General features: G+C 45.7%; 2 protein-coding genes across 4 annotated transcripts; both read left to right on the plus strand.

The window, feature by feature from the left end:
* Positions 1-633: 633 nt before the first annotated feature.
* LOC311119544 (single-stranded DNA-binding protein 3-like) lies at positions 634-23,227 on the plus strand. 3 transcript variants are annotated; one of them, XM_084194219.1, is made up of 18 exons: positions 634-883; positions 7,495-7,567; positions 8,232-8,293; positions 9,080-9,164; positions 11,620-11,709; positions 12,903-12,968; positions 13,489-13,548; positions 13,657-13,723; positions 15,845-15,912; positions 17,650-17,711; positions 18,029-18,074; positions 18,235-18,270; positions 18,392-18,446; positions 18,549-18,619; positions 18,846-18,924; positions 19,039-19,067; positions 19,313-19,414; positions 19,750-23,227. In XM_084194219.1, the coding sequence occupies exons 1-18, from the start codon at positions 828-830 to the stop codon at positions 19,903-19,905; spliced, it is 1,263 nt and encodes a 420-aa protein (XP_084050345.1). In that variant the 5' UTR covers positions 634-827; the 3' UTR covers positions 19,906-23,227. The 3 variants fall into 3 exon arrangements, with proteins under 3 accessions (XP_084050345.1, XP_084050343.1, XP_084050344.1); XM_084194217.1 differs by lacking the exon at positions 19,750-23,227 and adding an exon at positions 19,560-19,679; XM_084194218.1 differs by lacking the exon at positions 19,750-23,227 and adding an exon at positions 19,560-19,679 and having other exon boundaries at positions 18,392-18,443.
* An 869-nt stretch (positions 23,228-24,096) lies between these two features.
* Positions 24,097-26,995, plus strand: LOC311119541 (uncharacterized protein; the record flags this gene model as incomplete). Its single annotated transcript, XM_084194213.1, has 4 exons — positions 24,097-24,318; positions 24,525-24,707; positions 25,078-25,294; positions 25,376-26,995. 4 exons carry the CDS (start codon positions 24,097-24,099, stop codon positions 26,386-26,388), a joined length of 1,635 nt encoding a protein of 544 aa, XP_084050339.1. The 3' UTR covers positions 26,389-26,995.
* Between the last annotated feature and the right edge of the window lie 796 nt (positions 26,996-27,791).

Genomic DNA, 27,791 nt, shown 5'->3' on the forward strand with positions numbered 1-27,791 from the left:
CACACACACACCCCGCCACTGCACTGCACCGCCACTCACACGCATTCTTAAAGGGACAGGACACACACACACGTCCCTCAACTTCATACCTGGTATACATGTACACATTTTATGAATAATTCCCTCACGACACACAGGCAGCCCAATTCTGATCTTTTTTTTTCACTAAATTGGTCCTTTCACAAAAACAGATCTGAAAAATATCTGATGTGAAAAGATCTGCTGTGATTGGCCAAAATACCAATTAGTGGAAAGATGATCAGAATTTGTCTGCCTGTGTAAACACAGCCACATAACTATTTCTAAACAGGACACACAGAGCTTTTATATACCATTCCTGGCCGAAACACACCTTACAGAGCACACAGTTACATGTGGGCACAGTGGGACACTGTTAAAAGAGGTATGTTAGTGCTGTGCTAGATCAAAACCCTGCACACACCCATGTGGGTCTCCAAGCCCAGGAATGAAGAACACTGTCCAGTCTATCATAATTTAGTTAGGCAAATAAACCAAAACGTGGTCTCTATTTCTTTAAGAAGCCCCCACCATTCTACAACAGGGGGAGCGTGAGTACAATCCTGGAACAGCGACTGAAGAAAAAAAAAGATCACCAACAGACGGTTTCAAGCTCCCCCCGACGGCAGCAGCCCCTGTTCGGATCGGCAATGTTGAGGATGGATGTAACCTGCTAGAAAAAAAAGACACCGGGGCACAGTGAGAGAGAGAACACTACTGCTGTGTAGCTATGGAGATCGTAAGTGGTCGCTTTCTTTGACAGGTGTCGGAACAGGACTGAATAAAAAGTATCGAAACCAGCTTCAAGGATGTACGCCAAGGGGAAAGGTGCTGTTGTGCCCTCAGATAACCAAGCAAGAGAAAAGTAAGTGGGAATAGTGCACTGTCACAAAAACACTAGCTAGAGACACTAAAGCTAGGATATCTACTGTTATCTCCAACGCTCACATACACCACCTAGCTTGTTGTCATATAAAGTGTGCAGATGAGGATACGATATGCTCTCTCTTCGTAGTTGTTTTGGTTCTTTGTTTTTCAGGTTGTTTTCTTGCATCGGTGAAGTCTTGTAGCCCTCCCTAACAAGCAAGCAGTTATTGGGAGTTGATGGCTAGCCTAGCTAACGTTAGCTAACTACCAAGCTATCCATTCCTACCAGTTTCATTCTCATCCGGTACAGTAGATTATTAACTTCATGTATGATGTTGGAGATATTAAGCAACATTGGCAAAGTCGTTAGTTTTAAAACTATGTGCAATATGTTGCATTTTAGAATTTAGTGCAAAATAGAGAATCCCTCTCCCTACCTCTCTGGGTATTGGGAACAATGCATTCGTAAAGATGCTTGTGTGTTGTTTCAGGAATCCTGTGATTTAGCTTATGGTGAAATAACGTAGCCGACTGATAGCTTTTACAAAGTTGAAACCAATGTAACAGGTTTTGTTTCAGTGTAACAAAGGAGTGTCCAACGTTCCAAAAAGTAACTCTTCGAACTCACTCGCTTGTATCAATGTGTGTTCTTTCATACGCGAGCTACTGATAGGTAGGCTAGGAGCTAGCTAGCGGCAAGTATGACAACTTTGTGTCCAAACCGTTTGTTTAGGCCTTATCAAAGAGTAAATTACGTGTACTTTATAAAACGAGGTTTGCTGTAATTTAAAATTGGCCCTATGCTGAGCATTTGGCCAAATAGTTGAGTTATAAACTAGGTAGTGTGCTAGCTCAGATAGCTGTAGCTTACCTATCCCTTTGTCTGCTAGCTACGGATGCCGTTTTGTCTGTGAAGGATGCTGGTCCGCTGATGTAGGAACTGGCAGCTAGTACGACAGTAACTATATTATCCACCCTGTGCTACTGTGTTTTTGCATTTATGTTTCGTTCCTAATCATGTTTGTCTCGCAACATGTGTTGAGACTTCAAATTTGTATGTTATAACCTGCAGAACCAGATACCCATAATTATGCACTGTGAACAACACAACTACTAGGCTATTCATACTGATTTATTTGAACTTTACTTACAAGCTGTAGATGGCTCTTTTTCCCGTGTCTTGCCAAATGTCAACAAAGCCGGATACCTCATTATTTGCCCATGCTTTTTACCACACACTTCAGTCCATGTTTCAATAAAAGCTGTTCCAAGCCTTGTCCCTTAGATGTGCAAATAAATTGTCAAAGCATTTGTCTGTTCCTTTTGTCTATGTCTGTGTTGTGCTTGATATGAGTATGTTCATCTCTACAATCTAGCCTAACTGATTATCTCTGCAATCTAGCCTAACTGATTTTATGAATCAACCTCAGCACGAGCTCAGGGCAGACCATCGCTTAGCTCAGAAGACAAACTTTTGTTGATCTTCCTCTCCTCCCCTTTCCGTCTCTCTATTATTCTGCCTCCTTACCTCCCCTCTGTCTCCTCTCCTTTCTTCCCCCCCTCTCCAATGCTCAGTTCTCCCTTCCTCTCTTCCAAGTCCTCATCTCCCTCTTCTGTGTTGAATTATTGAGTGTCAGACTGAAGCGGTTGCTCTCGCTGTGAGTTGGAGCGGTGTGTGTGTGCGGTCGCCCCTGATCTGGCGCAATGTGTGTGTTTCTCTGTCTGTGAGAAGGAGAGAGAGAGAGTGTGTGTGTGTCGGTGGGCTGGCTTATCCATGTTTAAAGAGGGGTTTTGTCTGCAGCCGCAGGCAGGATGTCAGGTGTACTGGTGGCGTACATCAGGGGGGAAGTTTGTGTGAAAGAGAATGAGGGAGGAGTGAGCTGTCCCTTTGCTGACTGAAGAAGTGTGCGTGTGCACAGAGACACTACCTTCCCATCACAACATTTCCCCAGTGTTGCAGCTCAAGAAACTCTTCTCCTCTCAATGCGTGATTTTAAATAATGCAGCAGACCAGGTGCACATAGCCCCCCACACACACACACAGACAGGCCTCCCATCACACATAAACATTTCATCAGTGCCCTCGTGGGGGCGATCAGCAGTTTGATCCAGTTAACCATAGCATCCTGTAAACGGTCAGGAGAAGACATGGTGAGTGTGTCGTGTGTGTGAGAGTAGACCTACACTAACTAAAGTCAGTGGTGTAGTGGAGGGTAAACGCAGTTTACCCACCCTGCATCCCACTTCTGGCTTGCCTCTGAAGCTAAGCAGAGGCCCTCTTTCCTCTGGTCTAAAAAAAGATCACAATGCCCCAGGGCAGTGATTGGGGACATTGCCCTGTGTAGGGTGCCATCTTTCGGATGGGATGTTAAAAGGGTGTTCTGACTCTCTGTGGTCACTAAAAGATCCCATGGCACGTATCATAAGAGTAGGGGTGTTAACCCCGGTGTCATGGCTACATTTCCCTACCTTTTGGGGAAAAATGCATTGAAAGTATAGGCAGCGTTTCTTTATTCACCGTGACCGCCGATCAGTTTACCCACCTGTTTTTTTACCACTACATCACTGACTAAGGTGTGTGTGTGTGTGGTACTTGTGTGTGTCGAGAGACCCACACTCTAAACCAGCAGTCTCACATTGCTACATTTTGTCAGGTGTGTGTGTGAGAGAGAGGCCTAACTGACCCAAGACTGACAGTAAACTCCACTACACAACCAGGAAGCCTCAGAGAGTTGTGCGTGATAGAACCACTACCTCTGACATCCTGGCTCATAAATCACAAGCTCGCCTGTCTGAAGAGCTGCAACCTCACAATTACCTCCTGCTCTTAAGAGGGTTAGGACTCTTCTCTGGCAGTGTGTGTCCTGTCTTACCAGTTGTTATCGGTGTGATCACAGGATGGGAACACCCCTCAGCTATTTATGACCCTGTCCTGTGAGACAGCCCTTACGACTGTACACACACACCAGACCTGGGTTGAAATACATGTGTATTTTATTAATACTTATTTCAATACTTATTTTCTGTGTATTAGAGAATTTTCGAATAATATGGTCAGAATCAACTACTTGTATTGTATTCACGAGCTGTTGCGTCTCAACTGTTGGCAGGCACAACACAAACACCTCAGATGATGAAAGGGCTAAGCTACAACATATGCGAAATAAAAAAGTGGAGTTTACCATTTTTGTAAAAATAATTGTTTTCAAATTTTAAAATAGTTTGACAACCCTGTTTTGTAAGCTTTTTAAATGATATTTTCCAGTGATGAAGACATGGCTGTCTCATGGTGTGTAAAATGGGTCAAATTTGAGCACCTTTATCTTTTCACTTTCTGACCATTTCGGTCATGGTCAAATATGTATGGAAAGTTTTTTGTTTAAATCAAAGGGGATGCTGTCAAAAAGTAATTGAATTCAAATGAGTGGAATCTCTCTTGATGCAGGATAACACTTTGTTGTTATATAGTACATTTCCTGCAGTTCTACATATTTTGCCATGGGGCGAACATTTATGCAATTTTATAACAAATTTCATACCGTTCTACTAATTTTGCCATGAAAAAAAAATAAAATACGGTTTTAGTTACTTTCCAGCAATTCTACCCATTTGCCATGGGGTGAAATTATTGCCTTTTTAAAGATGCACTATGCAGAAATTGCTCTTAAAATTCTAATAGTTAGCCTAATTTCCGTTTGTGACAAAACAAGCAAGTATAGTGTAGAGAATCATTGTGCCATCTAAACTGCTGTGAAATATTGTTTCCATAACCAAAAATATTTCATTTTCAGCTGTTTGAAGCTGGTGTACAAAACCAAAAGTAAAAGTAAAAGGCGCAAAAACCAAACTTAAAAATGGGAGGCATAGACATAGCATACATACAACAGATCTACCGCTTCTTAGACTTGATTTCAATGAGAATGACAGATCTATAACTCACATTTCTATGTGAATTTTGTCGGGTTGCCCAAAAAGTTACATATTGTAGCTTAGAAGCAAATTTCCTGCAGTTCTACATATTTTGTCATGACTTATGCCATGTTAACCCCTTTCAGCCTGAGCGGAATGTTCCATTTCTTACTGGATCATGACCTTGTCGTGCATTAATGAGTATAATTTGCTGGTGTAAAAACATGATACCTATTTTGAAAGCTGAGAAACTGCCCTTTCAAATGACAATAATCAGTCAAGAAAGAACACCTGTGAAAATGTATCTTTTATATATGAAAATCAATGCTTTCCCCAAAAAATAACTGCCATTTACAACACTTTCTAATGAGGATAGAGAAAAACTTAGAGCATATTGAGTGTTTTGTTTTGTAAGGGTTGAAAATCTGAAATCAGAATACAAATACATTTGACTGTGAACTAGTTAGTTGTTTTAGTGACCAATGGTATTTAAAAAATGATAATAATTGTATATGGAATGTTCCTTGATCAGACACTTTATTATCTGGATAGTATATTAAACACATCTGCACCAAAACAAATTACAAATAGCATTTAGTCTTACATATGATAAGGAAAGACATAAACAAGTAACATAATATTAATAACACAATAACTTTATTGAAAGAATAATGTTAGGGAATACATTGTCTCATTCAAACTTGTAAAAAAAGAAAGTGCAAGTTATCGCCATCATAGCCATAACATTATATACAACATTCATCGCAGGGATATTGTCATCAAAATCGATCTGGAATTACATAATATAATAAGAAAGGCATATAATAACAATAATTGGCTTTTACAACGGTAATTTCTTCTATACATCCATTACACTAGAACAATAGCCTATCACGTGAGGAGTCAGACCGGGAACAATTTAAAAGCCCAACATTATTTTACAGTCTTTACAAGTCCTTTACATCTCCAAGGCCATGAGAGTCATGACTCAAACATAATAATAATAATATGCCATTTAGCAGACGCTTTTATCCAAAGCGACTTACAGTAACCTGTAGGCAGGCTGGCATGCAGGATGTATGGGATAAGGAAAGGAAAACATATACAAGGGTGAGGAACATGCACGAGTCGGTTATCTCAGAGTAGCTGCGGTGGACCTGGAGTGCAGCCGGTGGCTGGTAGGACAAGGAGGCAAGGCCAGTGGGGGAGGACCAGAAGGAGGTGCGGAGGGGGAAAGAAGGGTAGAGGCAAGAGTGGATGCGGTCTGGGGAGGGGCGTAATGCTGGGCAGCTGGGGAGTGTCTTAAACCTGTGGGGGCAGGGGGACAGGCATCAGTTGGCATCAAGCATACTGTGTTTCTATAACCGCCCTAAACCAGCCTGATCTGGCAAGCTCACATTCTGTTTCACTGCAAGTGAAGTGAAACCAGTGTGGGCACAGTGGTCAATCTGGTTTAGTTGACATTTCAGTCATTTAGCAGACACTCTTATCCAGACCGACTTACAGGAGCAGTAAGGGTTAAGTGCCTTGCTCAAGGGCAGATCAACAGATATTTTTCACTTAGTCAGCTCCGGGATTCGAACCAGCGACCTTTCGCTTACTGGCCCAACGCTCTTAACCGCTAGTCTACCTGCCTATTTTACTAGCCCATACCAGCGACCAACTTAGCTATGTTATCGACAGTACACAAAGAAAATCTTGCTCACTTATTTTGCCAGCTAGAAAGAAATAGCCAAACATTTATTCAGAAACGGAAGGAGAGGCTAGCTAGCTATAGCAATAGCTAACGCTAGCTGCTGCCTCTTCAAGCAGCATTACAACCAACATTCACCACTGCAATTACAGACTTTGAAAGAAAACAATATAGTATTTAAAGTGACATTATTGATAAAACATTGTCATAACCAATTTAACAACTTTCTTACCTCAACTGATCCACCTGGTGGTTTCCATTTTGAAGCTGTCAAAATAGCACTCGATCCACTCTCCTTCCAGTCATCTACCAGGGCACTGAGGCAAATGGAGGATTTGCTCCGTGACCTTTCGTTGAAGTAAAAAAAAAAATCCCACCCATAAAGCCCTAAACCAATTATATCTATTTGTATCTCATGTTGTCATGTGTAAATGGCAGTTTACAGAAATACATTTTGGTGATTGGACGGCAGTGTTATTAAGGCTTTAAACCATCGTAACTATTATTACGAAATTAGAATGCTCCGGCTGGAAGGGTTTTAATGATATCTGAGTGAGAAAGACTAACAAAATCAATCGGGGACCATAGGCACGTGCCCTGCATACCTGGTCGGTATTCGGCCATGATTACTACAAATTTAGATAGCTGGCTAGATTAATTTACCAATCTAAAAATTGTTAGCTGACATGGGTAATTGAGTGACTGTCAGTGACTGACATAACAAGAGAAAAATTGCTGATGCACAACCAAATTTCGAACTTGCACCTTGTGTATTCTACTATTCTAACTCGCAATAGTAAGTTGAGACCCCGACTGAGTTCCCAAAAACAACCTAGCAGCCTAGGGCCCTAAGCGACTGCTTATGCCTGGAGCCGGCCCTGCACACACAGTCAGCCTTGTTGTTCTAGTAGGTTTGTGTAATCCTCAACCAGATCTTTGCTAATGCTAACGCCTATGGCTTTTTCTATAGATTTGCTAATGCAAAGTCCTGTTCTCCTCTGTTGCAGGTTAGCGCTGTACGTATATGAGTACCTGCTGCATGTAGGAGCACAGAAGTCTGCACAGACCTTCTTGTCAGAGGTAAGACGCACACACCTTTCTGTCCGACGACGTCGTCCTACCTCTAGCCTAGTGGTCTCCAACTTAGCTCCTTCCCAGGAAGTAAGGGACTAGAGTGAGACAGTGGGAGAAAGGTGGAGACTGACGGAGGGAGACTGAGGTAGGGAGATTTGGACAGGGAGCGGGAGCCTAGATGGAGGCAGTGGCAGAGGAAGGGAGACCGAGGGGGAAGGACGGAGTTGACAGAGGTAGAACGATGTGTTTACTGTGTCTCAGAGGGCATTGACTGAGAGGTAGGGAAAGAAGAGGGGGAGAGAGAGCGCGGTCGAGAAAGCGGAACAGCGTTGACTGGCTGAGACGGACTGATTATGTGTTCTTAACCTCTAGGCCAGTGGTGTCAAACTCATTCCATGGAGGGCCGAGTGTCTGCGCATTTTTTGGTTTTTCCTTTCAATTAAGACCTAGACAGCTAGGTGAGGGGAGTTCTTGACTAATCAGTGACCTTAATTAATCAATCAAGTACAAGGGAGGAGTGAAAACCCGCAGACACTCGGCCCTCCACACACACACTGACCGTCTCCTCTCCTACTGAGTTTAGAACTACACATCATGTTGCTTTGTCTCTCTCTCTTCTCTCTCTCTCTCTCTCTCTCTCTCTCTCTCTCTCTCTCTGTCTATCTTTCAGATACGATGGGAAAAGAATATTACATTAGGGGAGCCTCCTGGATTCCTGCACTCATGGTGGTGGTGAGTATCTAGGCCATGTGTGTGTGTGTGTGTGCGTATGTTCTTGTGTTCAGGTGTGTGTGTTCCATTAGAATATCACCACTCCATATCATTTCCATTCAGATACATAAGTGTGTGAGAGCGCATGTCAGAGTGTGATAGATGGCAAGTGAGGGTAGGATCGTGAATGACTGATATACTGTCCATAGATGCGGTAAAGGAGTCAATGGAACGCAGACGTTCCATTGACCAGATTGGCACACATTCAACAAATCTGATCTAACAAAGTGGACATTCATCAAATCCGTCATGATTTATGTATTGTAACAGGCCCACAATGTGGTTACTTAGTCCGATTTGGATATATTTGGCTGTTTTCGCTGCATAACATGTAGAAGTTGTCCCTTTTCAGGTTTAGAAGTGACTGCTAAATGCTAACTCCCGTTCGTAGAAGCTGGTTAGCATAGCTAGCATACAGAAACCGGTGGTGGTAGTCAGTCGTTTTTTAACTGTAATGCGATTGATTGGTACCGATGACATGAACATGTGTTGGGGTTGACATCCATACAAGCATTATACTGCGATTTCTACCTCAACATAGTGTGAAATAAACAATAGCCTAAATGTGGGATAATTTTGCTGGGGGGCAATGAGGAGATTCGGGATCTTTCCCCCACGGCACTTTCCTCAATGCGTTTCCATGGCAATTCTATTGCTTTGGTGGAGTTCGATTGACCTCTTTACCGCATCTATTGGCTCATCAGGTGCTCCCTAATATTAACCCTCTTCCTCTATTTCCTGTTGCAGTGTATTCTGGGATTTGTATTGCGCTGCGCCGGACAGAAGGGAGAACTGCGAACACTCCAGCGAGGCCAAGGCCTTCCATGATTACGTGAGTGACAGGCCCCAAGTGTGTGTCTTCATCCCATCTCTTCCCTTTGGCCTAGGGTAGTGTGTGTGTGTGTGTGTGTGTGTGTGTGTGTGTGTGTGTTGCTATCGTCAGTGTGTGGAGATAATGGAATAGAGGTCCTAATCCACTAATCCCAGCACTGGGCCGGGGCTAAGCCAGGGATTTGTGGGTGTGTATGTGTGTGTGTTGCAGCCCTGGCATCCGGCCCAGAGCGATGGGGGCTTTCACATCCTCAGTGCCAGAGAGAGCTGGTTAACCGTGTGTGTGTGTGTGTGTGTGTGTGCATGCTTTGTGTGTATGTTCTGTCTTGTCTGCCTTGGCTGGCAACTGTTTGTGAGTGAAGCGCCAAGTTTGCCAGTCTCGAGGACCAGATGGGCACTCGAACACACAAGGTGTGTGTATATCCATGTCTAGTGTTCTGGCAGGGGGAGCGTGCATCTCTGTCTGTCTGTCTGTGTCTGTGGGCTCAGACATGGATATAAGTCATAGAAAGCTAATTCTATAGTTCTTCTGTAACTCTCTATTTGCCTTACTCTCTCTCTCTCTCTCTCATTCTGCCCCCTGCACACTCTCATCTCTCTTTTTTTTTGGGGGGGGGGGGCGGGATTACCACTCTCTTCTCTCCCCCTTTCTTTCCCATTTTCTCTCCCCTCCACTCTTTTTATTTCTCTGTCCCTCTCTCCATCTTCCAGTGTTTGTTTGTGTCTTACCATTTGAAAAGGTACAAGGAAAAGGTCAATAATGTGTTGAGCACCATTGATCTGTCCATTTAGTGGTGTGTGTGTGGGGGGGGGGCTGGATAGATCAATTCCATTCAGTATCGGTTAGCCACATCGCCCAATCAAATCATCAGTTTTGGTTTGTTGATTAATTATTCATGGTGGTGGATTCCTATAGGCTGAGCCAGACATTAACCTCCCTGTGGTGCTTCCTGTCAGTGTGTGTGTGGGATGGCGTGTGTGTTGACATTTATTGCTGTTTGTGTGGGTGAGTGAGAGTCAACCATGTAGATGTATTGATATACAGTTATTTGTCGGTGATGTGTAGGATTTAGGATTTGTCTGTGTTTTGTCAATATGTCAAGCATGATGCCAGTAGCCTGGTTAATGGTATTTCTATACGAACTTTCCCCTCTGGTATGATAGGTGGCGTTCTCACCATATTGCCTAGATCTATCCAATGATTTCATATCCACACGTGGCTAAGGCCTGGTTAGAGGTTGTTACTGAAACGGGTCTCTCTCTGTCTCTCTCTCCTCCTACCTCCCTCACTCCTCTCTCTCTCTTCTCTCGCTCTGAGAGGGGGATGCCAGAGGGACAGGGAGCAAAGGACCCGTCTCCATAGCAACAGCTTCCACTAGCTACTGCAAGAGAGATGAAGAGGGGGAGTGGGAGAGGGAGGGAGAAGGAGTGAGCAAAAGGAAGTGAGAGAGGGGGGGGAAGAAGTGAGGCAGGGGAGAGAGGAGCGGTTAGGGCTGTGAGAGGCAGGGAGGGGAGAGAGGAGGGGTTAGGGCCGTGGGAGGGAGGGGAGAGTGGGATGGGAGAGAGGAGAGGTTAGGGCCGTGGGAGGGAGGGGAGAGAGGAGAGGTTAGGGCCGTGGGAGGGAGGGGAGAGAGGAGAGGTTAGGGCCGTGGGAGGGAGGGGAGAGAGGAGAGGTTAGGGCCGTGGGAGAGAGGAGAGGTTAGGGCCGTGGGAGGGAGGTAGGGGAGAGAGGAGAGGTTAGGGCCGTGGGAGGGAGGTAGGGGAGAGAGGAGAGGTTAGGGCCGTGGGAGGGAGGTAGGGGAGAGAGGAGAGGTTAGGGCCGTGGGAGGGAGGCAGGGATGGGAGAGAGCAGAGGTTAGGGCTGTGGGAGGGAGGGGAGAGACAGATGGGAGAGAGGAGAGGTTAGGGAGGGAGGGGAGAGAGGAGAGGTTAGGGCCGTGGGAGGGAGGGATGGGAGAGAGGAGAGGTTAGGGCCGTGGGAGGGAGGAGAGGTTAGGGCCGTGGGAGGGAGGGGAGAGAGGAGAGGTTAGGGAGGGATGGGAGAGAGGAGAGGTTAGGGCCGTGGGAGGGAGGGGAGAGAAGGATGCGAGAGAGGAGAGGTTAGGGCCGTGGGAGGGAGGGGAGAGAAGGATGCGAGAGAGGTGAGAAAGAGGAGGAGTACAGATGTTTGGGAATAGAGAGAGGGTTAAGGGGAATCAGCCGGAGAAAGAGGAGTATGGAGGAAGACCCTATGTTGTCCCCAGGGACTCAGTGGCCTGTTCATGGGCAGAATTAGCATAAAGACAAGGGGGATGGTGTGTGTATCAGTTTAACAGAAAGTGGGAAGGGCAGGGTTTAGGGTGGATGGTGTGTGTGTACATTTCTGTGTGTGTGTACATTTCTGTGTGTGTGCATCTATTAGTGTGTGTGATTGTGTGCTTCATCTTTTAACGTGTGTGTGTGTGTGTGTGTTGCAGAGTGCGGCAGCAGCCCCCAGTCCTGTGATGGGGAACATGCCTCCTAACGATGGCATGCCAGGAGGACCCATGCCGCCTGGATTCTTCCAGGTAATACACCTCTATTCATCCATCTCTTTACTCCCACCACTCCTCCAAGTATCTTCACCATCCATTACTTTACTCCCTCTCTTCCTATATCTCCTTCTCACACTCCTTTTTTTCACCTCCCTCTCTATTCTAGACCTCCAATAATCCCTCACTCCTCTCCTCTTCTCTATATATACACACACACACACGGCCAGACAGTGTGATGGACAGCCCTGGCATTTGGCAGCAGGGATGATAAGGTGGAACGGAGAGAGGTGGAGGGAGGGAGGGAGGGAGGGAGAGAGAGAGGTAGAGAGAGACGGGCCTCAATGTGTTTGTTTCTGTGGCTACCACTTCATTGTTTGTCTCGAGAGAGAGAGAGAGAGAGAGAGAGAGAGAGAGAGAGAGAGAGAGAGAGAGAGAGAGAGAGAGAGAGAGAGAGAGCGAAAGAGAGAACTGGAGAGAGAGTGCAAATGCGAGAGCAAGAGAGAGAGGGAGAGCTAGAATGGGAGAGAGGAAGTAGGTGAGAGTGGGAGATGGCAAGAGAATAGTGAGGGAGCGAGAAAAGAGAGGGAGAGGGAGACGCACGGAAGTGCTATTTATAACACAAGTGGGGGAGGAGGAGGAGGGGGTGTGTGCTTGTGTTGTCCTTTTTGTACAAGTGGCCTTATCATTAGCAAGAGCTGTTTGCTGCAAATATGCCTGTGTTGCTGTTATCGTGTGTGTGTGTGGTGTTTGTTCGCTAATGAGTTTATTTTACATTTTTATAGAAAGACACACACACAAAATAAACCTGAAGTCATACATGCATATTCTCTACAGTTCAAACAGTTCCTCGAGTCTAGCTTCATGTCCTGATGTTGACCAGTGTGGGATGGACAGTGACCAACCATGCTGTAGGCTCCTCGGATCCAGTGTTGTTCTGAGCTGTGCGTTTTAGCTGTGTCAACATTGCACTCTAGTGGTGAAGACACCTTCTTATGATGGATTAGGAAAACTGCCTGTTCCATATCAACCCCCAGACTGGATAGTCAGAATGATTGATTGGCTAGCTCCTCTTCCTCTTTGTGTTCTGGTTGGCTGGCTCCTCTCCCTCTCTGTGTTCTGATTGGCTACTGGCTAGCTTCTCTTCCACATCCCTGATTGGCTTGCTCCTGCAGGTGTAATTGTGTTAGCTCCTCCCTCTCTCTGATGTCACTCTTCTCTTCTCTCAGGGTCCGCCAGGCTCCCAGCAGTCTCCTCACGCACAGCCCCCCCACGGCATGGGACCACACGGACAGGTAACACACACACACACACATACACATATATATATATATATACACACACACACATAAATAATTGACTCTCCTCTGGAGCTGCTCTCGGGGGTTGGAGCTCTAGTCTCCACACACACACAAACACTCCACCAACACCTCATCAATAAAACAAAAGATGAGCTGCTGTTGACCTACACACTGAGTGCACCGATGCATATGTGCGCAGGACAGACAAGACACACACAATGATCCACATGTAACACTAAGGCTAAGGGAGGAGAGCAAAGGCTAAATCCTTGAAGACAAGCTTCCTCTGTAAAATACATCTCATGAATGAGCCTTCTCATTGTTTTGGTGGCTGCTCGTTGTTTTGGTGTCTGCTCGTTGTTTTGGTGTCTGCTCGTTGTTTTGGTGTCTGCTCATTGCTGTGTTGTGTTCTCACCCCCTTCATCCTCATCCTCCATTCACACACTGTCCATCATCTGTCTGCTCAACTCCTTTTCAGTGGGAATGACAAAAACTCTCTCTCTGTCTCTCTCAGCCTTTCATGTCGCCACGGTTTCCAGGTGGACCCCGCCCCTCACTCCGAATGCCAAATCAGGTATGGAGCACACACTCACCTATACAGCTGAACACATACTTTCAGGTAATATGTGCTGGTGGTCCATACTCACTATCACACTTTCTCTCATCTGTCTGTTTCCCTCAGCCTCCAGGGGTAATCCCTGGTTCTCAGCCTCTCCTGCCAAACAGCATGGACCCCACCAGACCACAAGGTAGGTGTGTGTGTGTGCATGCGCGTTTGTGTGTGTACACACATTTTTTATGCTCCCACCTGGACAAAAGGAACACCTATGTGAGAATTCTGTTAAATAGGGCGGTAGGTAGCTTAGTGCCAGTAACCGAAAGGTCGCTGGTTCTAATCCCCGAGCCGACTAGGTGAAAAATCTGTCTGTGCCCTTGAGCAAGGCACTTAACCCTAATTGTTCCTGTAAGTCGCTCTGGATAAGAGCGCCTGCTAAATGACTAATATAAAAATAATAAAATAATTGACTACAGCTCAGCGTTCAAAGCCATAGTGCCCACAAAGCTCATCACTAAGCTAAGGACCCTGGGACTAAACACCTCCCTCTGCAACTGGATCCTGGACTTCCTGACGGGCCGCCCCCAGGTGTTAAGGGTAGGCAACAACACATCTGCCACACTGATCCTCAACACCGGGGCCCCTCAGGGGTGCGTGCTTAGTCCCCTCCTGTACTCCCTGTTCACCCACGACTGCGTGGCCAAGCAGGACTCCAACACCATCATTAAGGTTGCTGACGACACAACAGTGGTAGGCCTGATCACCGACAACGATGAGACAGCCTATAGGGAGGAGGTCAGAGACCTGGCAGTGTGGTGCCAGGACAACAACCTCTCCCTCAATGTGAGCAAGACAAAGGAGCTGATCGTGGACTACAGGAAAAGGAGGGCCGAACAGGCCCCCATTAACATCGACGGGGCTGTAGTGGAGCAGGTCGAGAGTTTCAAATTCCTTGGTGTCCACATCACCAACAAATTATCATGGTCCAAACACACCAAGACAGTCGTGAAGAGGGCACGACAACGCCTTTTCCCCCTCAGGAGAAAATATTTGGCATGGGTCCCCAGATCCTCAAAAATTTATATAGCTGCACCATCGAGAGCATCCTGACCGGTTGCATCACCGCCTGGTATGGCAACTGCTCGGCATTCGACTGTAAGGCGCTACAGAGGGTAGTGCGTACGGCCTAATACATCACTGGGGCCAAGCTTGCTGCCATCCAGGACCTATATACTAGGCCAGGGCTGCCCAACCCTCTTCCTGGAGATCTACTGTCCTGTAGGTTTTTAGCATATCTGATTCAGCTAGTTAAGGTCTTGTTGAGCAGCTAATAAGTAGAATCAGTTGTGTTTAAATTAGGGTTGGACTGAAAACCCACAGGACGGTAGATCTCCAGGAAGAGGGTTGGGCAGCCCTGTACTAGGTGGTGTCAGAGGAAGGCCCAAAATGTTTTCAAATACTCCAGTCACCCAAGTCATAGACTGTTCTCTCTGCTACCGCACGGCAAGTGGTACCGGAGCGCCAAGTCTAGGTCCAAAAGGCTCCTTAACAGCTTCTACCCCCAAGCCATAAAACTGCTGAACAATTAATCAAATGGCCACCCGGACTATTTACATTGACTCACTGTTCATTATCTATGCATAGTCACTTTACCCCTACCTACATGTACAAATTACCTCTACTAACCTGTACCCCCGTACATTGACTCGGTACCGGTGTACCACCTGTATGTAGCCTCGTTATTGTTATTTTATTGGGTTACTTTTTATTATATTTTTTACTTTAGTTTATTTAGTAAATATTTTCTTAACTCTATTTCTTGAACTGCATTGTTGGTTAAGGGCTCGTAAGTAAGCATTTCACGGTAAGGTCTACACCTGTTGTATTCGGCGCATGTGACAAATAGAATTTGATTTAATTTGTTTATGTAAATGTAGTGTTTCAAGTGGCATTCCGCACTTCTCATTGGATAACCATTGATGACGCCAGCGTCCCCCAGGACCCTACAGATGTGGGGGTCATCTGGGTAGAAGATATGATCGGGTGTGTTTTGTCTTGAGATTACAGGTTCAGATTAGAGATGACTGTTTAACCCAACAGGGGTCCCAGTTAATGAGATTAGAGGAGAGTTTAGTCTGTTGCCTGCCATAGACTGGCCATATGTGGATTAGGTGTGGAGATGACCGCCTCATCGGATAAAAGCATTTGCTAAGTGATGGAATGATCCATATTAGACCGTCCCATAGTATCTTCATGTTAACTACCAGTGTGTGTTGGTGTTAAGACTGTGTTCTTGTAATCTTTTCTACTATAGGACATCCTAATATGGGCGGGCCAATGAGAATGAACGCTCCGCGAGGAATGGGGCCCATGGGTCCACAGGTAAGCACACACACATACATACATACATACATACATACATACATACATACATACATACATACATACATACATACAGTGGGGGAAAAAAGTATTTAGTCAGCCACCAATTGTGCAAGTTCTCCCACTTAAAAAGATGAGAGAGGCCTGTAATTTTCATCATAGGTACACGTCAACTATGACAGACAAAATGGAAAAAAAAATATCCAGAAAATCACATTGTAGGATTTTTAATGAATTTATTTGCAAATTGTTATGGAAAATAAGTATTTGGTCAATAACAAAAGTTTCTCAATACTTTGTTATATACCCTTTGTTGGCAATGACACAGGTCAAACGTTTTCTGTAAGTCTTCACAAGGTTTTCACACACTGTTGCTGGTATTTTGGCCCATTCCTCCATGCAGATCTCCTCTAGAGCAGTGATGTTTTGGGGCTGTCGCTGGGCAACACGGACTTTCAACTAACTCCAAAGATTTTCTATGGGGTTGAGATCTGGAGACTGGCTAGGCCACTCCAGGACCTTGAAATGCTTCTTACGAAGCCACTCCTTCGTTGCCCGGGCGGTGTGTTTGGGATCATTGTCATGCTGAAAGACCCAGCCACGTTTCATCTTCAATGCCCTTGCTGATGGAAGGAGATTTTCACTCAAAATCTCATGATACATGGCCCCATTCATTCTTTCCTTTACACGGATCAGTCGTCCTGGTCCCTTTGCAGAAAAACAGCCCCAAAGCATGATGTTTCCACCCCCATGCTTCACAGTAGGTATGGTGTTCTTTGGATGCAACTCAGCATTCTTTGTCCTCCAAACACGACGAGTTGAGTTTTTACCAAAAAGTTATATTTTGGTTTCACCTGACCATATGACATTCTCCCAATCCTCTTCTGGATCATCCAAATGCACTCTAGCAAACTTCAGACGGGCCTGGACATGTACTGGCTTAAGCAGGGGGACACGTCTGGCACTGCAGGATTTGAGTCCCTGGCGGCGTAGTGTGTTACTGATGGTAGGCTTTGTTACTTTGGTCCCAGCTCTCTGCAGGTCATTCACTAGGTCCCCCCGTGTGGTTCTGGGATTTTTGCTCACCGTTCTTGTGATCATTTTGACCCCACGGGGTGAGATCTTGCGTGGAGCCCCAGATCGAGGGAGATTATCAGTGGTCTTGTATGTCTTCCATTTCCTAATAATTGCTCCCACAGTTGATTTATTCAAACCAAGCTGCTTACCTATTGCAGATTCAGTCTTCCCAGCCTGGTGCAGGTCTACAATTTTGTTTCTGGTGTCCTTTGACAGCTCTTTGGTCTTGGCCATAGTGGAGTTTGGAGTGTGACTGTTTGAGGTTGTGGACAGGTGTCTTTTATACTGATAACAAGTTCAAACAGGTGCCATTAATACAGGTAACGAGTGGAGGACAGAGGAGCCTTTTAAAGAAGAAGTTACAGGTCTGTGAGAGCCAGAAATCTTGCTTGTTTGTAGGTGACCAAATACTTATTTTCCACCATAATTTGCAAATAAATTCATAAAAAATCCTACAATGTGATTTTCTGAAGAAAAAAAATCTCAATTTGTCTGTCATAGTTGACGTGTACCTATGATGAAAATTACAGGCCTCTCTCATCTTTTTAAGTGGGAGAACTTGCACAATTGGTGGCTGACTAAATACTTGTTTTCCCCACTGTACATACATGCATACATGCATTCTATGGTTATGACACTGTATCTCTTCTCTCTATGTAGAACTACGGGGGTATGAGACCTCCTCCTAACTCCATGGGTGGTCCTATGCCTGGGATGAACATGTAAGTGTTCCCTCCATAGGGAGTAATACGGTCTATCCCATAGCACCAGCTTCATGATTGAATATCTAAGGCCCCGACATCATGAATGTTGAACTGTTGTTTTCTTGGTTTATGGCAGTATTTCCCTGTACTTATAGTGTCTCTCTCTGTGTCTCTCTCTCTCCCTCTCTCTGTCTCTCTGTCTCTCTATCTCTCTATCTCTCTCTGTCTCTCTCTGTCTCTCTATCTGTCTCTCTGTCTCTCTCTCTCTGTCTCTCTGTCTCTCTCTCTGTCTCTGTCTCTCTCTCTCTGTCTCTCTCTCTCTGTCTCTCTCTCAGGGGTCCTGGTGGTAGAGGGCCGTGGCCTGGTCCCAATGCTAACTCAGTAAGTCACTTTGTTTCCTCCTCTATTTGTTAGATTAGATGATGCATTACGATGATTGTTATTATTAAACAGGTGGCTTGAAAAGGTACTGTACTGACCTCTTGTTGCTGGAGGAAAGAACTATGACCCCTAACCTGTAGTTTCCCTTCTCTCATCACAGATACAATACTCCTCCTCATCTCCAGGCCACTATGTGGTGAGTAGCCAACCGTCATTGTGTTCAATAACATCTCACTCCTAAAACTGTTCCTTAGATGTAGAAATGGGAAATTGTGTGCACTGTTCTTATTGACCTTATTGAACTATCTGTTTCCCAGGGTCCTCCAGGAGGAGGGGGGCCGCCTGGAACTCCCATCATGCCCAGCCCAGGTGGTGCGTCTCTTAAATATGCCCCCCAGCACCAGTACTATATTTAGGCACTGTGTTGCCTTTCTCTGTGGACTAATGTTGTACTACTGTCTTCGTCTCCCGCAGACTCAAACAACTCCAGTGAAAACATCTACACTATGATGAACCCTATAGGACCAGGAGGAAACAGACCCAACGTGAGTCACATTACATGTCCTGTTACACCACATGACATCACACAACGTGACACCACAATACGTTATAACACAGTATGACTTTATCCCCCTGCTGATTAGATAAGGCCATAAAACCAGTCTGAAGATCCAGTATCACTGAGACATCTTTGTGTGTGTGTGTGTGTGTGTGTGTCATTCTGACTGTGTGTGTGTGTGTGTGTGTGTGTGTGTGTGTTTTCTCTCCCAGTTCCCTATGGGCCCAGGGCCCGATGGACCGATGGGGGCCATGGGAGCCATGGAACCACACCACATGAACGGATCACTAGGTGGGTGCTATGACAGGGTTATGAACACCTGTAATAATGCAGTCTTAAGGGTGACATAATGTTCAGTGCATGGATTAACTGTTTGAATCTCATCTCTCTCTCATTGTCTCTCAGGCTCTGGGGACATGGACGGGTTGCCAAAGGTGAATATAATTCCCCTTTTCTACAACTTTTTACTTCAATCTCTCAAACAGGCGGAGGGTTTACGGTCAAAGGGACATGTCTTGGTGCTGCTGGACAAATAACTTGTGGTACTCATGCATGTTTGTTTTACGTATTTGTAGGGTTATCTTACTCTCTCTCTCTCTCTCTCTCTCTCTCTCTCTCTCTCTCTCTCTCTCTCTCTCTCTATCTATCCCTCTCTATCCCTCTCTATCCCTCTCTCTAGAACTCTCCTAACAACATGGGGGGTATGAGCAACCCTCCCGGGACGCCGCGGGACGATGGAGAAATGGGTGGGAACTTCCTCAACCCATTCCAAAGTGAAAGTGTGAGTACTGCTGGCCGATGACCCCTGAGCCTTGAACCTTGACCCCTCAAGAACCAGGGTGGGAGACCTGGTATGTAATGTTGTAGCGTTTACATATTCACTCATCTCTACCACTCCCCCCCCCCTTCCCTTTCTCTCTTCACAGTATTCACCCAACATGACGATGAGTGTGTAATTTAATTTCTTTATTTTTGTATTTTCTTTTGGTTATTTTCTTTTTGTACCTTTCCACCTGGATTTTTCCAACCCCACACCCCTCACCTTGGATCGGACTCATTCTACCTTTCCCACCTCAACCCTACCTCCACCCCCTCGGAACTCTCGCCGCTAACCAGGCTTCTAGGACAGTCCTGGGGCATGCTGGGCCTCTAGTGAAGTTGGAGCTTCCCGACGCTGTGTGTGGCATAGACAGGAAACAGAGACACAGGAAGTCCCTACTCTCTGACCCCGCCCCCTGCCTCTCTGACTTCTTGTCAGGGTCTGGACAATGAGAGTGGGATGAGAGAGAGAAAGGAGGAGAGACTGGATAACATGGACGCCCTTCAGGACACAGCATGGTAGGGTTCTGTCAATAGCTGTCTGGAAGCTCTACAAACATTACATTGGATTTGAATTCACTTTTATTTGTTTTGATTGTTTCTAATGGATTTGATTGTGTTTCTAATGGATACAGGGGTGGAACAGGGAACGAATCTCGAATGATCCCCTTTTCCCTATGTAGTGCACTACTTTAGAGGGAATAGGGTGTCATTTGAGACGTAGACATGGAAGAGTCGTCCATCCCCCTCCCCCCTAGTTCACTCTGTATACATTTAAAAAACAGAGGTGTTGTGATGTTGATCGATGAATGTTTTCCATTACTCTGTATGTAATGTATTATTGCTATTCTTTTATATTCTTTTATTGTTATTATGATTAATAATATTGTTATGATTTATGGTTATTTTAAAATGTAGGATTTAATTTCTGGGTTTTTTTGTTGTTGAAAGGGCATATATACACACACACACACACACACACACACACACACACACACACACACACACACAGATGACCTCTTCCTTAGTAACTTCAGAGGATGGTGAACCTTCACTAGTCTCCTTAAGGAAAACCCACAGGATATACACTATCTACTGCCCCCTCTTTGCCCAGTCAGAGAACATCACCTTGGTCCATCATGGTACTTTAAATTGTAATTCCCATAGTAATGTCCCTCTCCATTCCCCTGAGAAGGCGTTTTCTCTGTAGTAGACTAAGTGACCCTGAACATGCAGAGGATGCACAGTTGTATTTATTTGTTTAATTTTCCATTGAGACAGACTTGTTGTCAACCTGTTCCATCTGCACACTCCGGAATCACTCTGCACCAATCAGCAACCATCTTCTAGAGGAAGACATCTTGGAAGTGTCTGGTTTTTGTTTTAATTGTGGTTTTTACCCAGAGGGCAGTTCTTCTGACCCTCTGTGAAATGATGATTCTGATTGGATGCTTAAAGGACTCTTATAACAGAGCTGAGCCAATCAGGAGGCGGCGTGGCAATTGCCATAGTGACTGACTGTCAAGATCCCCCAGAGGACAATGTTTGTCCTTACACACACACACACACACACACACACACACACAACCAATCGGCCCACCTACACCATCCACCTCCCCAACCACCTCTCTCTCATTTTGTGACGTCTCCATCTGTCTTTGGTTTGTGTTTGTAAATACTGTAAAGTGAATTTTGATATCATGACATGTTTTGATATTTCCGTCACAACCAATGAATGATGAGAAATGAGTTGATTCAGACCAACTGGGTTTTAAAGAGACGATGTGTGTTTTTACAGGGCCTCACTGTTTAACTCAGACACAACTAGGGCCAGGAGGAACCCTCTTTATTGGATCATTACTTAGTTATAAACTACAACTAACGTTAGGGTCCAGAGTATTTCCTGGTCAGGTCAAGCTGTTAGGGAAATCTCCTGTCCCTAGTAACGATAGATGAAAATAAAATGTTTTCTATTAAGGATTTTTATGTATTTGAATTGAGAAAATATGTAATAACGCAGGTTCTTAATGATGTGAAGAGATGGTGTTAAAGGGGGGGAATGGCCTCTGGTGTATTTTGAGATACTGTTGTATAGATTCAACTCTGACCCATCCTCTCTACCATATTCACTAAGGGCAAATCTGAAATGCACCCAATTACCCTATGTAGTGCACTACTGAAGCCAAAAGTAGTGCACTACATAGGGAATAGGGTGCCATTTAGAACGAACCCTAGTTTGCACCAGTGCAAAGTGTTTCTGTTATTGTCAGAAAATGATCCAAATTGGAAAACAAACCGTGAAACTGTTTCTGTTTCACAATTTGAGATATATTTACTTACCATAACTAGGGCTAGGAGTTTATGTGCCCTTGTCAGTGGAGACTGCTGAGGGGAGGATGGCTCATAATAATGTCTGGAATGGAGCGTGGAGCCATGTTTGATGTATCTGATAACATTTCACAGATTCTGCTCCAGCTATTAGCACGAGCCCGCCGTCCCCAATTAAGGTGCCACCAACCTCCTGTGGCCCTTGTCATTTCATGTGCTCAGGAAAAACTCATGGCCCTGCTCATGACCTTCATGTGACCTTTCCGCTCTGCCCATAGAGATAGATAGAGGACTCATCTTTATATCTGTGCCATTATAGTGTCTGTGACAGCATGGGCAGCGCCATTGAGGCTACAACCCATAGGAATCCCAATCCAGTTGACTACATTAAACTGGCGGAAGTATGGTGGAAGCCTTCAACGGGGCTGCCCATGCTAAAATGGCATTTTGGCCATTAGGGGCCTCTATCATTCTCTATGGCTCTACCGTTTTCAAGTTGTGTTCCCTGACCATGTGACCTGTCCAGGGAAACCTCCTGGCCCTAGTTCTTCCCCTCTGATCATAAGAGGTGTCAAACTCTGCACCGGTGCAAACGCCTGTCCTGTATGTAAAATCAACGTTGTCACATTTTTGGTCATTTCTGTGTTTCTATGGTGATGTATAATAATGGATCATTCTGGGAGGGTTGAAAGGAGGGGACAGAGGGAAAGGAAAGATTTCTGTTCCTTGGGTCTATCCATTTCAATAGTCTAAAGTAGCGTCCTCGTCTCCTCCTTCATCTGCACTGACGTGAAAGAAGCCGGATCAGTGCAGATGAAGGGGATGACGTGAGGAGAGGAAGCCACTTTAGACTATTGAGATGCAGCCCATGTTTTTCTCTGATGACAAAGCAGTATTGAATATGAGGCAGTCTGTGTCCCGGGGCCAGTTTTTCCAGTACATTTAGTCCATTACAATGATCCTGTGTTGTGTTCAATTCTGTTAACCCCTTTAGATTGGGTGCCTTCTTGATTTTAGATCCAACTGAAAGAGAAATTTGACCTATCTCTTGGAGTGACACCACATCATATGCTGTATATAAATGATCCCATGACATTTGGTTGGAAAATTGCCATTTTCAGGTTCAGGGCAACACGGTATCATGCCAATCTGGATTAAACATTGTGAAGAACTGCTTCCTGGGTTTGCTTTGTATTTCCTGATAGGCTAGTTTCAGCTCCTAAATGTCTTGTGTAGTAATAAAACGTTTCCTATTCGTACGTTTTCTTTATGTTGTAATAAAGTTTCTTTAGAGACTGATAAAAAGTTGCTTATTGAAAAAAGGTGGGAAATCTTGCATCAATAATAAATGTCATTTGTTTTGGGGTTTTCATCGAGTCGTCAGTTTTTGCCTGTGTCCCTCTCTTTGTTGTAGATACATCAAAAAACTAATAAAATGACTTCACTACTTCTGCCAAGACATTTGGTTCTTTCAACACGTTTTATTAGAGGATTCTAGTTCCATCACCTCAATTAGAGTTTGCCATCGTCGGCAGCAGTGTGGGAGGGAGAAAAGGAAGTGTGTGTGTTTACAGGCCTACCCAAAGGCAGAACAGCCAGTAAAATACTGCTGGGTTATCAAAATCATTACCAGAGAGCTTCAAAACATTTCTATATATTCACAAGTCTGTGTTCTGACAAAGATGGCAGCTCTGCTTCTAGCTCCTAAGCAACTTTGCAGTATTTTCTTTATTCGTGACAAGCATTTCGCTACACCCGCAATAACATCTACTAAATATGTGTATGTGACCAATACAATTTGATTTAGAGTGCCGTTTCTACACACCCACCCCTCCTCTGGGCTGTTTGAACTCAGGCGGTGGTCTGCCAGATGATGGCCGTTCAAAGCTGACTTCTATCAGTCCTTCCCAGTGCCTTTGTAGTGTGGAGACTCAGCATCAGGTGACATTTAGAGCTGAAAACCATTGACAACTTTGAACGCTCACCGCTACCCACGCCTGCCCTTCACCTGAGACAGGACCCACGCTCCTGGTACAGGAGAGAGGTAGAACGGAGTGAGATGGAGAGGAAGAGGGACAGAGAAGAGGATGTGTATCAGTGTCCAGTCTGCCGAAGTTGTCTGTTGCCAATATGTGATGTGTGGAACTCCACTTGGTCTGGAGTGAAACCCTAACAATCAATCCAGGACCTCCAACAACCCAGGTACGTTTGGATGCTAAATCACTATTAAACTTTCACCTGTCTGTTTGACTGCCTCTCTCTCTCTCTCTGTTTCTTACTATCTCTATCTCTCTACCTTTTCCTCTCCTCCAGACCATGTCGGTCCCCCAGGGCCTCCTGCCAGACAGCAGTCCCCTGATTGGAGCAGCGAAGCTGGGGAAGCTTCGCCTCGTCAGGCTGCTCCTGGAGGGGGGTGCTCAGGTCAACGAGAGAAACCCAGGAGGAGAGACTCCTCTCCTGGCTGTGTGTAAAGCCCTGAGAGGGGAACCCACTGGACCTGGAACCCTGAAACTGCTCAGATACCTACTAGACAACCAGGTCTGTGTCTGCTTTTAAAGGAGAGCTCTGTAGGTTTAATTTTCCCTTGTGGGATTCTATTCTATTCTAAACAGGCGGACCCTTAAGCCCACCCTGTGTGTGTGTGTTGTGTGCATGTGAATACATCCTAACCCCATCCTGCGTGTGTGTGTGTGTGTGTGAGTGAATGACTACATCCTAACCCCATCCTATCTTTTCCCACCCAGGCAGACCCTAATGCCCAGGACCGGTCAGGCCGTACAGCTCTGATGTATTCCTGTATGGAGCGGGCTGGAGCTCAGATAGCCTCTACTCTCCTCTCAGCTGGAGCTGACCCCAGTATGGAGGACTACTCTGGAGCTTCTGCTATGGTCTACGCTATCAATGCACAGCACCAGCCTACACTACAGGTCAGGAGGGAGGAGGTGTGTGTGTGTGTGTGTGTGGACGTGTTTAACTGTTCTTGTGGGGACCAGAAGTCCCCACAAGAATAGTAAAAAAAATTGGGGGGGGGGGACCAACTGGGGACATTTTGTTAGTCCCCACGAGGTCAAATGCTATTTCTAGGGGGTTTAGGGTTAAGGTTAGAAATAGGGTTAGGGTTAGGAGCTAGGGTTAGGGTTAGATTTTCGGGTTAAGCTTAGGGTAAGGGTACGGGTACGGGTTAGGGAAAATAGGATTTTGAATGGGACTGAATTGTGTGTTCCCAAAAGGTTAGTTATACAAGACTGTGTGTGTGTGTGTGGTGAAATTATTATAACTGACCATTGCATACCCCAGGTGCTGCTGGACGCGTGCCGCGCCAAAGGCCGTGACATCATCATCATCACCACAGAGATGGGTGTGAGCGGAGGGCCGGTGACGAGGCGCTACCTGAACGTTCTACCGTCTCCCGATGCATCACCTGTCACCTGCATGTCACCCTCTGACATCATCATCAAGACGGGCTCACCCAACTCACTTGAGGGAGAGAATGTGTTCAATTTCAGAGGATCAGGTTAGAGGGAGGGAGGGAGGGAGGGAGAAAAGGTGTTAAACATCTCAGGAACCTGTCTCATCCTTTCTTTTCTCATCCCAGGTAAGAGGGGGAGTGGCAGCAGCAGCAGGTTCTCCCCATGTGAGCTGAGTCCAGTGGACCAGTCCTGTATCCCCCCTCCCAGACAGCGACAGTGGTCTGAACCATGGCTAGCTATCCACAATCTGGCTCGACTAAACAAGGTCTACCAAGAGGGAAGGAAGGAGAGGAAGGTAGAGGAAGAGAAAGAGGGAGGAGAGGAAGGAGGAAAGGGAGAAAAGGGTTCTCTCCATCACGACTGTAAGAAGGAAAGGAGAGGGAAGGCCGAGCAAGAGGAAGAGGTGGAAGATGACAAGGAGAGTCGATCTGTCCATCACTACCATAAGGAGATCTCTTCTGGGGGCTCTTGTTCTCTCCTCTTTCCCACAGAGGAGCACCTTTCCCAGGCAGCCCAGAGCAGACTCTCCCCTGAGAGAAGGCTAGCAGCCCCTGGAGGTTGCACCTTGGATTTATACAGAGAACCCCCCAATACTCAAACTGCTTTACATTGTAGAGGGGGATCTAATCTCATTGGAGGCGACCCAATTACCCGGAAGTGCTCCGTGGACAGACTTCCTCCCTGCTCCCCGTCTCGCTGGCAGGGGGCTCGTAGGAACACCCTCCCCTCCTTGACTCCAGCTCCACCCCTTCTTCACCTGCCCCCCTTATCGTGTTATGAGTCTCACCTACAGGTCCCGCCCCCTGGCCTACCTGTTGCAGGTGTAGGTATGGTGTGTCGGACGCAGCTGCCCTTCCCCTCCTTCCCCTCCTCCCCTCTTTCTCCCACTCCCCCCATCTCTCGCGCTCTCTCCTCCTCCCCCTCTCTTCCCTTTAAAGCAATACTTAGACCAGGCTTTCTGCCTCCTCTACCCCTCTCCACCTCCTCTTCCATTCCTACTCTCTTTCTCTCCACCTCCTCCTCATCCTCCTTTGTTTCCCCTCTCCCGCCCTCCAGTGAGAGAGGCAGGAGGTCACCTCGCCGTCACTCTATCCAGCTGGAGCCGCTGAGAGGGCGAGGAGGAGAGGAGGAGGAATAGAGGAGACGAGGAAGAACATTTACATTTTAGTCATTTAGCAGACACTCTTATCCAAAGCGACTTACAATTAGTGAATGCATACATGTTTTTTCTTCATACTGGCCCCCCGTGGGAAACGAACCCACATCCCTGCCGGCCAAACCCTCCCCTACCTTGGACGACGCTGGACCAATTGTGCGCCGCCCATGGGTCTCCCGGTCGCGGCCGGCTGCGACAGAGCCTGGACTCGAACCAGGATCTCTAGTGGCACAGCTGTTTATTCAACCCTCAAGACCCAAGGACCACTCTGTAACAGAGAATAACAATGTTTCCCCCTTACATTTTACATATATTAAATACAGAATAACAATGTTTCCCCCTTACATTTTACATATATTAAGTGGCCTTACACTACTGCGCCACTCGGGAGTCAGAACAGAACAGAGGAGGCAAGAGGGCGAGGAGGAGAGGAGGAGGAATAGAGGAAGAACAAAGGAGACAAGAGGGAGAGGAGGAGAGGGAGTGAGACACTATGTTAGCTGTTGTGGTGTGATATGTGTAGTTACTTGTAATAACCACTAGAGCATGCTGGACACTTATTTGGTGCTTGCTGACCTCAATGTGTGCATCAACAGTCTAAAGCAGTCATCTCCAATCCAAAGAATTAGTTGGAATCATTTGTTTATTAGACATTTCCTATTTATACTGTATGGATAATAAAACCCATCCTTTATTCACTTGTGTTGTAGCTTTTTCCCTACACCCACACTGAAAGTTGTTACTGACACTGAACTTTAGTCTGTCTTGCTTTATGATAGTCACATGCCTCTACCTTTACAAGAAGTCTGTCAGTATTCTTAATGAGGGCTTTAAAGCAAATGTTAATTTGACTGTGTATTTAAGAACATACATGTCTTTTAAGACAGACCTGTTACTGGCTGTGTCTGAATATCCATTCTAGCGTAATACATACTTAAACTGCACACTAATTTCACCTTTGATCTAGTAGAATTCACTCTTCTTTTCTGACTCACTTGTTTGGCAACAGCTGATAGTCAGATAAATTGACGCACTGTACCGAAATGAACGAATGACGGGAGTCAATGCAATCGCGCATTAGATAACGCATTCTTAGTACTATTGCCACGTTCACGTGCTAGTCGGAACTTGGAAACCCGGAAATTTCAGACTTGCTTACTGGTTGTAGTTATACACGTGCCGCATTCAGCGAACAGCAAGCCGTACATTTCAGAGTTTCCTAGGTCCGACTAGCACGTGAACGCGGCATACTTTCTAAATTTCACATACTATAAAACTAAATGTTTTTATATACTATTTAGTACTCTAATATGGGTATTTGGACACTGCCTCTTTGTCTATCACACACTGAGCACGAGCACTGTCATTATGGCCACAGCTTCCTC

The sequence above is a fragment of the Coregonus lavaretus genome (genome assembly GCF_964263955.1).
Source record: "Coregonus lavaretus genome assembly, contig: HAP1_SCAFFOLD_1072, whole genome shotgun sequence".
Lineage (NCBI taxonomy): Eukaryota > Metazoa > Chordata > Actinopteri > Salmoniformes > Salmonidae > Coregonus > Coregonus lavaretus.